The sequence below is a fragment of the Nannobrachium achirus genome (assembly GCF_963921795.1).
Source record: "Nannobrachium achirus genome assembly, chromosome: 9".
Taxonomy (NCBI): domain Eukaryota; kingdom Metazoa; phylum Chordata; class Actinopteri; order Myctophiformes; family Myctophidae; genus Nannobrachium; species Nannobrachium achirus.
The window spans coordinates 56846170-56860774 of NC_137818.1; the positions used below are offsets into that span (position 1 = coordinate 56846170).

Sequence of the window (14605 nt, forward strand, 5' to 3'; positions counted from 1 at the left end):
GAGAGAGAATTACACCTCCGTTCAATCCCAGAGGTCATCAATATGTCCGTACACGGACGAATGTGTCCGTGGCAAGACTTGTGCTCGTCCGTGGCAAATACTACATTTTGTTTTTGATCATAAGACCCAATTACTGAAAGTCAAGTCTCCAGGTTTACTACAGAATATGTCAGACACCAATTTACCACGACACTATGGCATATTTAGTCCACTGGTACTAGTGGTTCTCAAATGTTTTATGTGCAATAACCCCCTTATACGGACCCGTACATGTCCATTTGGTTCCATTAGTTACAGACCTGTTATGGTCATTTAGGGCTGTGTTTCTGGTAATATATTAGTGGCCACACATTTTGTATGTCCGTAGCAAAAAAATCATTTTGACAAAAATGTCTACCACAAGCCAGCATGGCGATGAGCCCTGTTCAAACCACTTTTTCTTTTTTTTTCTTCCCCGTTTAGTCATTATGAGATGAGATGTCGGACCAATGCCATGGCACCGTCCTACTCCCCACTGACAGGTGCTGCCCCAAGTCCGAAGGATTCCCTGCCCTGCCCGGCTTCCCTGCCCTGAACACGGGCTAATTGTGTTCATGTAGAGACTTGTACTTGTAGACGCTCAACAAAGCTTTAACCCATTTAGGCCTAGAATTAGAAGGATTCAAAAGACACTTATTAGTCCAGGAAAAATGGGGGTGAACGTGGATTCGCCTGTAAAAGTTTTTTTCTCAACTGATTCTTGTAGCTTGGGGTCACCTCTTAAGGATTCAAGAGGATGACCAGTGATATCCATTGAGCATTTTTTATTATTAACCCCTTAATGCCTGAAACATGGGCTCCCATTGACTTTCTATACAGGAGGAAAATACTCAGAAAAAGATTATTTTTCGGGGTATTTAAGGAGGATCTGAGGGGTCTAACTAGGGGTTTGTCATGATGCTGAATCCATTGCAGGCATTTGTTTTGCACAAAAAACATTCCGTGGGCTAGAAATAGCCTCAGAAAACAATACACGTATGGGTGAGTATTCATGTTAGTCGGAGGCCTTAGGTTTTTTTTTCTCGTGCTAATCAGTCTAAAAGTGCAAAGTTTTGCACAGATGTAGCTCAGGGCATGCTCTAATGATTTAGCTAGGTCGGCGACCTTCGGGGTCACCACAACATCCACAAAACTCTGAAAAGTGATTACTCATCACTTTTCATCACTAAAGTCGATGGGAGCCCAACTTGATTTGGCCGCTGTGGCGACCCCGAATGTCGCAGACTTGGGCGCCCTAGCTAAATCATTAGAGCAAGCCCTGAGCTACATCTGTGCAAAATTTTGCACTTTTAGACTGATTAGCACGAGAAAAAAAACCCTAAGGCCTCCGACTAACATGAATACTCACCCATACGTGTATTGTTTTCTGAGGCTATTTCTAGCCCACGGAATGTTTTTTGTGCAAAACAAATGCCTGCAATGGATTCAGCATCATGACAAACCCCTAGTTAGACCCCTCAGATCCTCCTTAAATACCCCGAAAAATAATCTATTTCTGGGTATTTTCCTCCTGTATAGAAAGTCAATGGGAGCCCATGTTTCAGGCATTAAGGGGTTAATAATAAAAAATGCTCAATGGATATCACTGGTCATCCTCTTGAATCCTTAACACATTGACCGCCATTTTAACATACCTCCGTACTCCCACCTGCCATTCGTCTCCATAGACTTCCATGTAATTGGGTGTGCACGGATCATGCACACCCATGCCTAGATAATGCACCACGTGTGTCCACCTTGCTCACAGCTTTCAAACAAAAAAATCCGAATGGAAATCCGTTCAGGCATTCCTGAGATAACAGCCACTATGTTTAACAAAGATGGCTGCCAAAATGGCTGCCATGCTTGAAAGATGGGGTTGCTATGGGGGTTAAACATGAAATTTCGCGATTGCTATCATGCCTACTCCATTTTTTGGGGTCAAAATTTAAAAAAAAAAAAAAAAAATAAAAAATAATTTTTTTTTTTTTTTTTTTTTTTTAAATTCTCGGGACTATCGGGCCTGGCGGGGAAAGACATTGGAATAATCTCGGGACTATCGGGCCTGGCAGGGAATGAGTTAAGAGGTGACCCCAAGCTACAAGAATCAGTTGAGAAAAAAACTTTTACCGACGAAACCACGTTCAGCCAAAAATCACCGTTTTTTTCCCGGACTATATAGAATCAGGTCAAAAATAGCAGATCTACGAGCTCGCAGCGCGGCACTCGGTGCCGCGCTGTGAGCTTGTATATCTGCTATTTTTCAATAGTTAAAGCATAAAATAATGATACACAAAATGTGTACCCGTTCTAAATGGGTTAAGCACCGTGGTGAATTCGAACCCTTAAGACATCGGCTGGTGGGCAGGTTCCAACCGAGTGCCATTCAAACCCACTTCTAACAACTTAAGCCCTCAACTTAAGCCCTCCACTTTGTTTGACTGGAGTAACCCAGGGCTCTATACTCGGTCGTCTCCTTTTCCCCCACTCTATACCAAATCCCTTTCCCGAAAAAAGCACATCGATGAGGGTTCATGTGCCGAGTTCCACAAGCATCACTGACATGCCAATGATGGTAAAGCACACTCTCAAGTGTAATATTGCAAATATATAACATACAATCACAATATACTCATATTGTGGGGCAATTCGCTCCCAAAATAACCTTTTTGTGAGCGTTGTCTCAGTTTCTTTGGATACCTGTGGGCCTGAAGGAGACAATGGCCCACTCACCCTACTCACCCTAACCCAGACCCATTGACCTGGCTCTGGGCTAAACCAACTTGAGTGAGTCAATACCACATACATTGACTCAGACAACTTATCTACTGAAATGAGGGCCATTCTACACAGTTTTCTGGGGGGAAAAATACATGCTATATCAGTGGTGCTCAAACCATTTCATGTCAAGGACCTCCAAAATTATATGTAATTGGCCGTGGACCACCATCTCAAAATATTTTGTTCCATGGACCCCCAGAAAATTATATACATTTTCATTGTATACCACGACAGAAGTTTACATACACAATCCGTGCCAGCTACTTTGCACCACTTTGTGGTACTTTGCACCACATTCTTGCACACCAACCGGTACAGAAGGCCGCGATATGATTTAAAACATTAATAAGTAGAATATCCGAACATACTCCTCAAAGGCATAGAACCGCCAATTAATTAACCCATTTAGGCCTAGAATTATTAAATGCTTTAACCAGTGAAAAATAGCAGATATACAAGCTCACAGCGCAGCTGTGAGCTTGTAGATCTGCTATTTTTGAAAAAGTCGTGAAAATGTGTGCAAATCTTTGAATTTTCAAATTTTTATTTTCATATTTTTCAAAGCGAACGTTTGTAACTCATATTTTGCTTCTGGGGGGGTCCCTGGAACTAAATATTTTGAGATGCGGGTCCGTGGCCAAATAAATATCATTTTGGAGGTCCTTCACAGGAAAAGGTTTGAGAACCACTGAGATAGTAGTCTCTCAAGAACAGACTAATTGAGCTCCAGTTAAGTGAAAAGGACCTTTTCTTTGACGATGGCTAGCCAGATTGCTGACATAGAAACATAGGTTTTTCAAAAAATCTTAGGATTCTTCAGGAAGACACTTATAGAATCGGGTAAAAACTCTAATTTTCACGATTTTTAAAAAATAGCAGATCTACAAGCTCACAGCGCGGCACCATTTTTCAATAGTTAAAGCATAAAATAATGATACACAATAATGTGTACCCGTTCTAAATGGGTTAATATCCGAACATACTCCTCAATGGCATGGAATGTTGTGTGAATGTTGAAAATATAAATATTATATCACCAATGATCGTACCCGCCCTGCAGCAGCCTCTCTCTCATGGTGAGGAAGTCCATGGGGTTCTTGATGATCTTGCGGTAGCCTGGCACCAGCCGCGGGTTGACGGGCTCCAGGAAGGGCCAGGCGTCTGCGTGAGCCTCCATCTCCATCAGAATGATCCTGGAAAACACAACCACACCATGGTTTTAAAATAAACTGACGTCAATAATGACGGTAAACTTTCCAACTCGTTTCCTGGACACCAAAAGCCTTGTTTTGTTGGGTCAGTTGTTCGTCAGCTTAGCTTGCTAGATAATGTCATGTTTTATGTGAGCTTGTCTGCTAGGCTGGTAGTCAGCCTACAAGAGAACATCAACACCTAATCTCTTCACCAAAAATAGCTGATCTACAAGGCTAGCTCACAACACATTGCGATGCCTTGTGAGCTTGTAGATCTGCTGAATGTGGGACGAGACCGGATGTGTCTAGGATCGGGATTCTTTAGGATTTTAACGATTACGGTTCGTTAAGTTGGTTCCGGTTCCCAACCCTAGATGTGTCCCCTAACAACATGAAAGTGTTCAGATAAAACAGTCTAAAAGCGCAGTGTCATTTCCAAACAAACACGTCCACAGCTACTCACTCGCAGTAGGTGAGGTCGGGCTGGTTCCGCGTGGTCATGCGGCGCCGTTTGGACGGCGAGTGCCCCGCCCCCGAGCCTCCGGGACCCTCTCCGGAGTAGCGGGAGGACGAGGAGGAGGAGGAGTGCGGCGGCGGGGCGTCCTTGTGCCTGGTGGCCATGCCGGCGGTGCGGCGAGGCGTCAAGTCTTCCTCCGAGCTCTCGTCCTCGTACCTCCTCTTCTTCACCCGGTTCCTCTTCTTGGAGGAGCGCTGGCTGTTGGGCGAATCACCTTCCTCCTTTATGAACAACACGGGCAGGGGAGCACAAAATGACAGGTTTAGAGGCCGTGGAGGTCAAACAGATCAGGAGGATTGGGGCGATTTTCTTTTACCTTTTACAACTACTATAGTCACAGCATTATCCATCTCAAGTAAGACACGTGCACATCCACACGCTCACGGGATTGCCGAAAAAAGACTGCACATTAAACGGTTGAGCCGTTCCAAAAATATCAGGAAGTGTGTCAGCATGATTTCCGCAGGAACAGGAAACGAGATATGGGTCTTTTCCTGCAAAATTCAGGGAGCGGACGTGTACCCGTTTTTTTTTCTTTTTTTTTATCAAACTTACGTCCCGTTTCCTGTTCCTGAACCGGATCTGATGCGCACCATCGCGATTATTAATTAAATGAATTAAAATAATAACTTGTCAAACTTGTCAGTGGCAGCTTTATAGGTGGGCTACAACTCTTCCTATAGCAGTCAATGAGTAAAAGCAACTGCAACAGGGCAAAGGGAGAATTTCCCAAGGAGAAAGCGACGCCTGAAAAGGACTTATTCCAAAATGCCACTATAATCTTAGCCTGCATGCTGTGATTGCAGATTGGCTGTCTATTGATGGTGATTAGGTTAACATGGTTTTATTTAAGCGTCCTGACCTTGACAACGCAGGTGGGACAGAACCAGTCCCCCTCGGGCACCTGGGTGACCTTGGGCTTCAGGCAGTACATGTGGCAGCCGCGGTCACAACCGTCACACAGCAGCAGGTACTCATCGTTGTCTCCCTTCCTGCACACCTGGCAGTTCTGGAGATGCAGAGAAAGCACACGGTGCTGACGGTTAGAACCCCTGTCCCCTCAACCTCATGCTGCTAGTGGAGTGCCAAGTTACCCAGTAGAGCTGACCTGCAAAGCTTTTTTGGGGCTGTCGAAGCTTCTGGACAAAAATCGATTCTAATTTGAACCTGTTTGTTTACATATCCATATGGAGAAACTGGGTCATCCACCCGGTTGTGTTCCCCACTTACCTCAGGGTTAGGGATTGTGCTCATGTTTAGCTGTACAGTTCAAATTCAAAACATATTGATTTTAGCCCGGTGTGGTTTTAACCGTGGCTGCAGATGGCGTTAGCCAGCTTAGCTTTTAGCCACATCTACTAATCTGGTAGAAAACAGAAAAACAACTTATCACGTGGCTTTGAATGGAGCAGATCTACAAGCTCTCAACATGTTGTGCTGAAACGCGTTGAGGGCTTGTATGTCGGTTATTTTTGACAAATGAAAAATAATTGTGTATTATTTAATTATTTTACGTTTGAATATTGTGCCATCGAACGAAGCTTTGACGCATCTAACTGTTTGGGTCAGCTCTAGTTACAGTGTCAAAGATCACACTGGTTGTCAATGTGGGGTTTGGGGACCTCTAGCGGAACTTGAGGGGGTTCCAGGAGGTTCCCAGCTAAATGGAGAACAGTTGAAACACTTGAAACAGGAGCACTTCAATCTCTTTCAATCTCACCTTAATTAATTTAATTGGTCTGGACTACTGCTCATTATAAGATGACACCCTTTCTGTTAACACACACTGCATCTCAGAGTGTTCAGACCGTTCCTAGTGCCTACCAGTTTGATTGATTGAAGAGTTTATTAGCAGTTTGCAATAGAAAAAAGTAGTGACATGACAGCACACATCACTGGTAAAAGGTCAACTAAAAGGAGATCCTAGAAAGCCTTACGGCTTATTTTCACAGGAACCATAGTGAGATCATCGAAGGGAATTCCAAGCTAATGGAAAGTTAGTGTGCTGAAACAGAAGCCATTGTTCTTGAATCAATACAAAGTAAATAAAGAAAAGAAATCAAGAAAAAAAAAAAGCTGGAAATCTTGTTTGAAGTGACCAAAGGTGCCTACTGCCTACTGATGTCATTGTTAGGCAGATATCTTAACAGTTCACAGCCATCCCTGAGACACAGGATGCCCTGCCACAAAATATTGTTAATTTGTGGTCCTAGACATATTTGATTGAGAAACGGGATTGAGGACCAACTGGCATAGAGCAGCAGCACACAGCCACTAGGTAAGGTACCTTAACTGTAATATTGGTGATAGTAGCACAGTTACATTCTTATTTATCCATCTCTGGATACCCTGAAGAAGGCTGTGCTCGCCAGTACGTGTGGGTTATCCCAGTTTTCACCAGAAGAGTGCCTTGGTTTCTTTTTCCTTAGTTGCAAGTTTCCAGTCCCCCCTTTTTTAACTGCAACTTTGTTCTAGACTACTTATTTGGCAGTGTACAGTTTCATCTAACATATTTTCAGTACAAGTGAACAACCGGTCAGAATTTACCAGTATTTTCTGTCAGGTGGCTAGACTTAATTTCCCACTCTAATTATAGAAACAACTGTGGCAGCATTATCATCATCATTATGTTTCAGTTAAGGAACAAGGAAACCATACTCACTTAAAGAGGAATATTGCCAGTGCAAACGAACAGCAAAGATACCATATACATGAAAGTCTTACCACTTTGACAACAGATCTCTCCCAGGCGATGGCCTTCTCCAGCTGCAGTAGACACAGACACAGCTGGGGGGCGCTGCGGCACCGGTCCAGAGCCTGCCTCCACGTTCGCAGCCGAGGGGTGATCTCACTTTCAAGACTGTATGGGGAGAGAGAAGGAATATTTAAAAACAGGCAAGTTAACATACAGAATATATAGATGTGTGTGTATATATAGATGTATGACTGTCGCGGGAAAATAGCAGATCCACAAGCCTGCCACAGCACTGCGAGCTTGTAGACCTGCCATTTCTTTCAATAGTTTTGAATACAATAAAACGGAAGTCCCCCTATAATGACATGCCCAGAATAAGGATGCCATTCCCATTTTCACCTTCATTTTGTTTTGACTGACTAAGCGTGTTTTCATCTCTGTCGAGTGGAAACCTCATATGACCCAAACTGATCGTTTTTGAATGTCGACAAGCTCAAAGCACGTCGTGTTTTGAGCTTACGGATCAGCTACTTTTGGTGATTTTGTGTAACACTGTAGTAGTCACCTAGGGCTTTTGTCCCCCCTTTTTTCCCCAAGAATTCTTTTGGGGCTTTTATGCCCCAGGAAATGGGAATAGAAATGGGGAGTGACATGCAGCAAAGATCGTCGGGAACGGGATTCGAACACGCGACACGCTGTCAGGTTGTCATTGCAGCACAGGGTGCACGGACCACCACGCCGGCGGCCCAGGCCAAGTAGTGCGTAAAAAATGTAAAAAATAAATACAAATATAAACGTAAAATCTTAAGATAAGCTCTTTCTGCCCCGACAGCGACGTTTTCGCTAAGTGCTGTATCGATAAGTTTTAAAAACGAAATTAATTTCACCTCATAGCGTCCATGGGCTGCGGCTCCTCCCCGGGCGTTGGGGTGAGGGGAGCGAGACGCATGATCTCGGCGGCGTTCCAGAGCGGCTCCTTCAGGTAGCGCCGCTCGATGTTGCGCTCCAGGTTGGCCAGTCGCAGCACGGCCAGGTCCAGGGGGTGGGTGGCGATGCGCGGCAGGTCCGACCACTCCTTCTTGGTGCGCACGATCCAGTCGTCACGCGGGTCGGCGTCGTGCTCGTAGTACTGCAGGTCGTCACGCGTGGAGTCCGGCTCGGGGACTGTGTACGGCTGAGGAGGCCAAACACCGGAGGGAGTAAGAAGAGGGAGACTTTAACAATACAGGAAATCAGACGTCTATTTCTTTTTTATCGTAAAAATTTGCTTTAAAAATATAGACATTATTTCCATGGCACACATTTTTCAGATGGGGGTCCGTGGCCAAATACTGTACATTTTTGGGGGTCCTTGACATGAAGAAGTTTGAGAACCACTGCTCTATAGAACTATACAAAGCCATATGTATGATTTTTTTTTAAACTTTCAACCTTGTGTGCATATTAAAAAAGGAAAAGATAGGTTGTCTAATTTAGCTATGAACAGATTTTTAGTCGCCCATCTTTGTGCCTTGGGTACAAAAAGTGTGAAAACCACTGTAGCAGATGACTAAGTTTAAAGAGGAGAAGTTAAAACAACGAGTGAGTACATATTTAATTAGAATTGTAAAGAAGGTTTTCTAATAAAGAAGGTAACTTTACCTGAAATTCTACCACTGGTGTCTCTGTGTTAGGTTCACCTTCACTCTTCACAGTCTGAGGAGCCACCTTGAGAAAAAAAACACATCATTTCAAGATTCAATAACTTTATTGCCATGTCAACATAGTAGGAATTTGTCTTGGTTCACTCTGACATAAAAGATAGAACATAAAATCAAGTAACAACAGTGTCCTGAGCCAACAGTAGGATCATCACAGGGCACCTCTGCCACCTTCTGGACATTTGCTGCAACTGCATCCTTGGTTTAATGACGTGCTAATAAATCCCCAGCTTATTATATTCTAAGTTTATAACGACCTTCAAAGCCTGCATCCCACTTAGACCTCTTGGTTCCTTTCCTTCTGTCGGGTGGAAACCGCAAACCTTTTTCAGTATTCAAATTCAAATAACAAAAGTAGCAGAACTACATGCTCAAAACCTTGTCGAGCTCGCAGATCTGCTACAAAATGTCATAATTCAGTTCAGTTAACAGTCCATATAGTCTGAGCTCACGGTAGAGCGCTCTCACCTTGAGGTGGAGGTCGGCCGCAATGACCCGCTGCTCCAGATCCTCCACCCACTGCAGGGCGCTGACGTCCGTCTCCAGCGACCTCTCCTGCACCTGCCAGGGCTGCTGCAGAGCCTCCATCAGGGCATCGCCCTCCTCCATCTTCACCTGGAAGATGGAGTCTGTACAGGGGACACAATGGTACAGATGATGAGGGGAGTGGGTAGGGCTGTCACCATCATGACATTTTAGTTGACGATCAATGCTTGAGTTTTTGGGGGGATTGAACATTTCAATGTATATATAAAAATTAAATTTCTGTTTGGCTTTTAGGCTGTGTAAACTAAAATTGCACCGGGAGAATACAGTATGACAAATAATAACTAGAAAAGGTTGAAATTCTGGGAAATTGCAAGTGTGGATGCCTATATATTGTGATTCACGTGAAGCTTGACCAAACCTCAAATCCATATTGTCCAATCAGAAAAGGGACAGAACATTTCCGTTGAACGAAATGGAATTTTAGGGTAACAGAAAAGGTCCTTTGAACTATAGTCTGGTTGCCCTGTAGGCAACCACACTAATAAATAATAGTAATAATAAGTAGAGCATTCACCAAATATTCAAATATCAAAGTCACTATTCGACGTTGTTCACCGAAGTCGAATATTCGCTTTATTTTTTATTTTCATATAGTTTTCTCTTTAAAACATATATAGTTTATAAAGCTTGGCTAGATAGGAAGTCAGAAGAATGAGTTGTCAATGCACCTGGCGGATGAATTTGTTAATGCTCTATACGAGGGCTTCTCAAACCTTTTTAGGCCGTGAACCCCAAAATAAACATATTTGAACTGGGGACCCCCACCCTGACAAGCACTTGGAATTGTAGGTATTAATGTGACTCGGTTCCACAGATAAATATTGTGAAAATAGCAGATCTACATGCTCACAACGCCTCGCAACGCGAGGCGTTGTGAGCATGTAGATCGTCTATTTTCACAATGTTCGCCTCTTGCTTACTTAATATTTGACAGTTAGACCAGTCCTGTCGAATATCCGACTATTCGAATACTTTGAGGTCGAATAATTCGAATACTAAAAATCACTATTGGTGAATGCCCTAATAATAAGTATAGTGTGGTAACCGCGCCACCACTCACCGTGGGGGGGTTTTCTACACATGTCCCCCAGGCTCTCCATGTGCTTGGCCAGGTGCTTGTGGAGCACGCGCTCCCTCACTCCTCTGGGGTGCAGGGCCTGCAGGGTGGCGTACAGCTCCTCCGGGTCCTTGATCCACCACCAGCCACGCACCATGGCTGCAACAAACACAAAATAACTATCATGCCATGTCTCACAAGCACGCGCGCTAGGACAATCACAGGCTTTGCACGCGTACAAATTGAAGGTTGCGTCGACCGCGGCCGGCCACAAAATACAGACTAGAAGCGGCCGATAATTACACGCCTCGTCAGCCAAAACACTCTGGCTGACAGGTCGAGGTCGAGCTCATCGACGCGGTCTTTAACCACGGACGTTGTTCTGGGAGACGACGTTCGGGAGGTTATTACAGTTTAGCCTTTTGTATTAGTTTATATATTTTGTTTTCAATTTCAGTTTAGATTCGTTTTCAAAGTGGGTTTGATTGTTTAGTTTATCTTTTGGAAAAGGATTAGTTTTAGTTTAGTTTTTATGGAAAAGGATTAGTTTAGTTTTTATTTAAGTGTTAGTAGTTTACTGTACCTTTATTTCTACTTGTGTATATGACGTTTTTTTTTTTAGCATAGAACAAATAGTATCATATACTTGTCTGTCGTTAAATGTTTCGATGAATTGATTACAAAGGACCCCAATGGAGACAAGCCACAGGCTTTCTTGGAATATTCCTTTTAGCAGACCTTGTATTGTACTGCACTTCCCTGTATGTACCTTTGAAAATGGTTAATAAAGTAATCAATCAATCAATCAATCAGTCAATCAGTAGTCTAACTAAAAATGTCCCCCCACCCATTGCTAATTGTAGTTATTTTGTTATTGTTAACAATGACGAACCCGTTTTAGCCAACAATAAAAGCGTTAGTTTTAGCTACCAATAATGAACCCAGAGGCTTAATGCTTACATGCTGGGATGGGTTTGACCACCAACTGCGTGAAGTACTGCTGCTCCAGTTCCTGGAACACCGTGTTGGGCGGGCGGCCTCGCCGCTTGGCCGCCGCCCGCGCCCCTCTCCGGGCGGGGCTGCTCCCTCTGCTGCCCCGCCTCCGCCTGCGGCCCGGCCTGGCGGGGGAGCGGGGAGGAGCCGCGGGGCGGCCAGGAGGAGCGGCGGCGGCGACGGCGGGAAGAGGAGGAGCGGGAGCAGCGGAGGGAGCTGGAGGAGGAAGAGCCTGGCAGGCGGTGGGGAGGAGAGCCTGCAGCGATGCTGAGGTCAGCAGGTCAGCAGGATGCAGAGCAGGAAGGGCGGGGTCAGCCTAGAAGTTGGGAGGTGTAAGACACAGTATTAATATTTATTTATACAAAAACACTTGGGTTTACATGCATGCCAATAGAGCTCCAAAGTCTGGCGTAATTTACGCATCCTACCCGGGTCCCGTTTTTTTCCCCCCAACCCATTACGAATTCCTATAGACGTGTTTAATATCGCACCATATTTTAACCCATTTAGGCCTAGAATTAGAAGGATTCAAAAGACACTTATAGAATCGGGTCAAAATTCTAATGTTCACGACTTTTCAAAAATAGCAGATCTACGAGCTCGCAGCGCGGCACTCGGTGCCGCGCTGTGAGCTTGTATATCTGCTATTTTTCAATAGTTAAAGCATAAAATAATGATACACAAAATGTGTACCCGTTCTAAATGGGTTAACTGAGGAGGTTTGACTCATAAGGGTATGAAGCATCAACTGATGGCGAGAAAACATTGATGTTACTGCTGCCGAATTAATCAAATGTACGCCAGAATCAGACTGTATCAAGTAGGAGTGACTGAGTATCGTATAAAAGGTAAAGAGCCACCTCCTCAACAATATCTCCGGGACAGTTTGTTTATTTTTAGATGACCCAATGTTATTCTCCATAGAAAAATGACTTGCGTGACTCAGGGGATGAGTGAGTGACATCAGGACGTTGGTCCTCTATAGGCTCAGTAATATGAAGGTGTCACATGTACTCATGGCTCAGATCTGCTGCCAAGCCAATCAGAACATAACAAAATGATGGGAAAATGAACCGAAACAGGAAAACAAGAAAGTATGCCACCTTCTGGAATAGCCAGGACTACTGTTATGCACTGAGCCTATACGCAAAGTAAGGCAATTCTCTGGTTATTGAAAATGTCAACACTGCTATCAGGTTTCTAAACCTTGGGTCTTACCCCGATAACCTAGGAAATTCAGTGAGTTTGGGCAGTATAGTTCATTTACTTTTTTTTCCTTCAAAACTACTTACTTAACTCCAGTAATGGGGGTACTAGTATGAATGTATACACACCAACTGTAATAGTGCGTAACTAATATAACGTGCAGGGGCTTTAGACTTATGCCACGTTGCGTACAGTACCTTCAGGAGTGGAGCGACGAGAGCAGGCAGCGTGCTCGGCATCTGGGGGAGGAGTTTGGGCGGGGTGCTGCCGCGGGGCGAGGTAGGGGCCTGGGGCGCCGTCAGAGAGCTGGGGTCGCACGGCTCCTTGGGGAGCAGGTTGAACCACTGCCCCCGCTTCTCCGCCATCTCCTTCACGCTGTCCTCCGGCTGGTTGCCCTCGGGGGCGCCTCCCGGCGCCGCCGAACATGTGCCGTTGGTGGTGACCGCGTCCTGCTGCGACGAGTGGCTGAGCCAGTTCTGGAAGGCGGCCTGCGTGAGGTCCTGGTTGGCCGGCGAGCCCGGCCCTTCCTCGGACCCCGGGGACCGGACGCTGCTGCGGCGCCGGCGGCGGGTCCGGGCCTCGCGGAGGTGGAGCTCCACCTCGGGTTTGATCTTGCGAGGCCGCCCGCGGCCTCTGGCCTGGCTCATGAGAGAGCAGGTGCCGGGGAGGGGGTCCTCCTCCTCCTGGGAGGAGGCCTGCGAAGTCCTCTTGGCGGCAGGGGGGGCAGCGGGGGGAGAGGTGGGGAGGGCGGGAGGCGGAGGGGAGGCGGCGGGTACCTCCTCCACTTTGGGCTCTTTCTTGGAGAAGGTAATGGGTACCTCGGCTACAAGAATGTCTCCTGAAGCTGCAAGGACGGAGAAGCAGAGAAGAGGTTTTACCATGAATAGCAACACCAGAGATTTACCAACCTGAGAAAAAATGTGCTTTTCAATTAAATTGAATTTAAACCTACTTAAGATCTCGTCCGGCCCTTCCACTAGAACCGCTCCGAGGTGAGGTAGAGCCAAGTATCGACGCCGGAAACGGTCCTGGCCCAGAGCTATAGACCTCATGGAATGGGACGACTGTAGCAGCTTCTTACGGAACAAAGCTTGGCGCTGTGGGTAGCCAGGGGGGATGAGTGTCATTACATAAAGCATTCATAACAACAACAAAGCACCAAGTCTGTGTTGAGCGAGCCTTACCTTGGTTAGCTTATCTATCTGCCTTTCAAGTTCTGGGATGCTGGCATTGGTTGGACTTTCACTCTGCGATAAGGAAGATACAATGTTTAAGCAGGCTGCACTACAGATGGTTTCGTTCTGTACACAATAGCGTCACTGTCCGTCCCGACCCATCCGGTGTGTGTTATGTTTCCTTACGTTTGTAACAGTTTCCATGGGAAACGAACAGATCATCTGGTTAGTTCACAAAATAGCTACCCTTATCTTTATAAAACCCATCTACTAAACCTTTCTACACAGCAGACATTTTGATGGGTACAAATCTGGCTTTGAGAAAATGTTGCAATCGTCGCATTACAATATATTTTTATTATAGTTATATAGTGTTTTATACTGTACAACCACACCAATAACAAAAACATTCGGATCATCAAAAAGGTCTCCATTAAGAGTAGGACACGTACGTCCTCGAGTTTGGGTTCGAGTTTGGGTTCTTCTTTGATGCGTGAGCGTTCTTCTTTGATGCGCGAGCGCCGGCTGCTTCTCTCCAGCAGCAGACCACTCTCCTCCAGGCTGAGGTTCTCCTCTTCAGCCACTCTGGCACTCCGTCTCCTCTCCTCGAAACAGAGCTCTTCCTCAGAGCGACCGGTACGACGCGCTAGTGCTGCCTTCAACCTGGGAGGGACCACAAACCACCACAACAACAAATGAGGACTAACATTTCCAACAGGAC

The 14605-nt window shown here is 45.4% G+C and overlaps 1 protein-coding gene across 3 annotated transcripts in view; it reads right to left on the reverse strand.

The window, feature by feature from the left end:
- baz2a (bromodomain adjacent to zinc finger domain, 2A) overlaps positions 1 to 14605 on the reverse strand; it is a 33478-nt gene that overhangs the window by 2812 nt on the left and 16061 nt on the right. For 2 of the 3 annotated variants that reach the window (XM_080734208.1, XM_080734206.1), the window contains exons 17-29: positions 14337 to 14547; positions 13894 to 13956; positions 13662 to 13806; positions 12907 to 13553; positions 11471 to 11819; positions 10514 to 10669; positions 9373 to 9533; positions 8846 to 8911; positions 8092 to 8378; positions 7234 to 7369; positions 5372 to 5518; positions 4456 to 4730; positions 3837 to 3992 (exon numbers count right to left, since the gene is read on the reverse strand). In XM_080734208.1, the coding sequence (XP_080590334.1) occupies positions 3837 to 3992; positions 4456 to 4730; positions 5372 to 5518; positions 7234 to 7369; positions 8092 to 8378; positions 8846 to 8911; positions 9373 to 9533; positions 10514 to 10669; positions 11471 to 11819; positions 12907 to 13553; positions 13662 to 13806; positions 13894 to 13956; positions 14337 to 14547 (2799 nt within the window). The remainder of the gene's footprint in view (positions 1 to 3836; positions 3993 to 4455; positions 4731 to 5371; positions 5519 to 7233; positions 7370 to 8091; positions 8379 to 8845; positions 8912 to 9372; positions 9534 to 10513; positions 10670 to 11470; positions 11820 to 12906; positions 13554 to 13661; positions 13807 to 13893; positions 13957 to 14336; positions 14548 to 14605) is intronic. The other variant, XM_080734207.1, reaches the window with a different exon arrangement.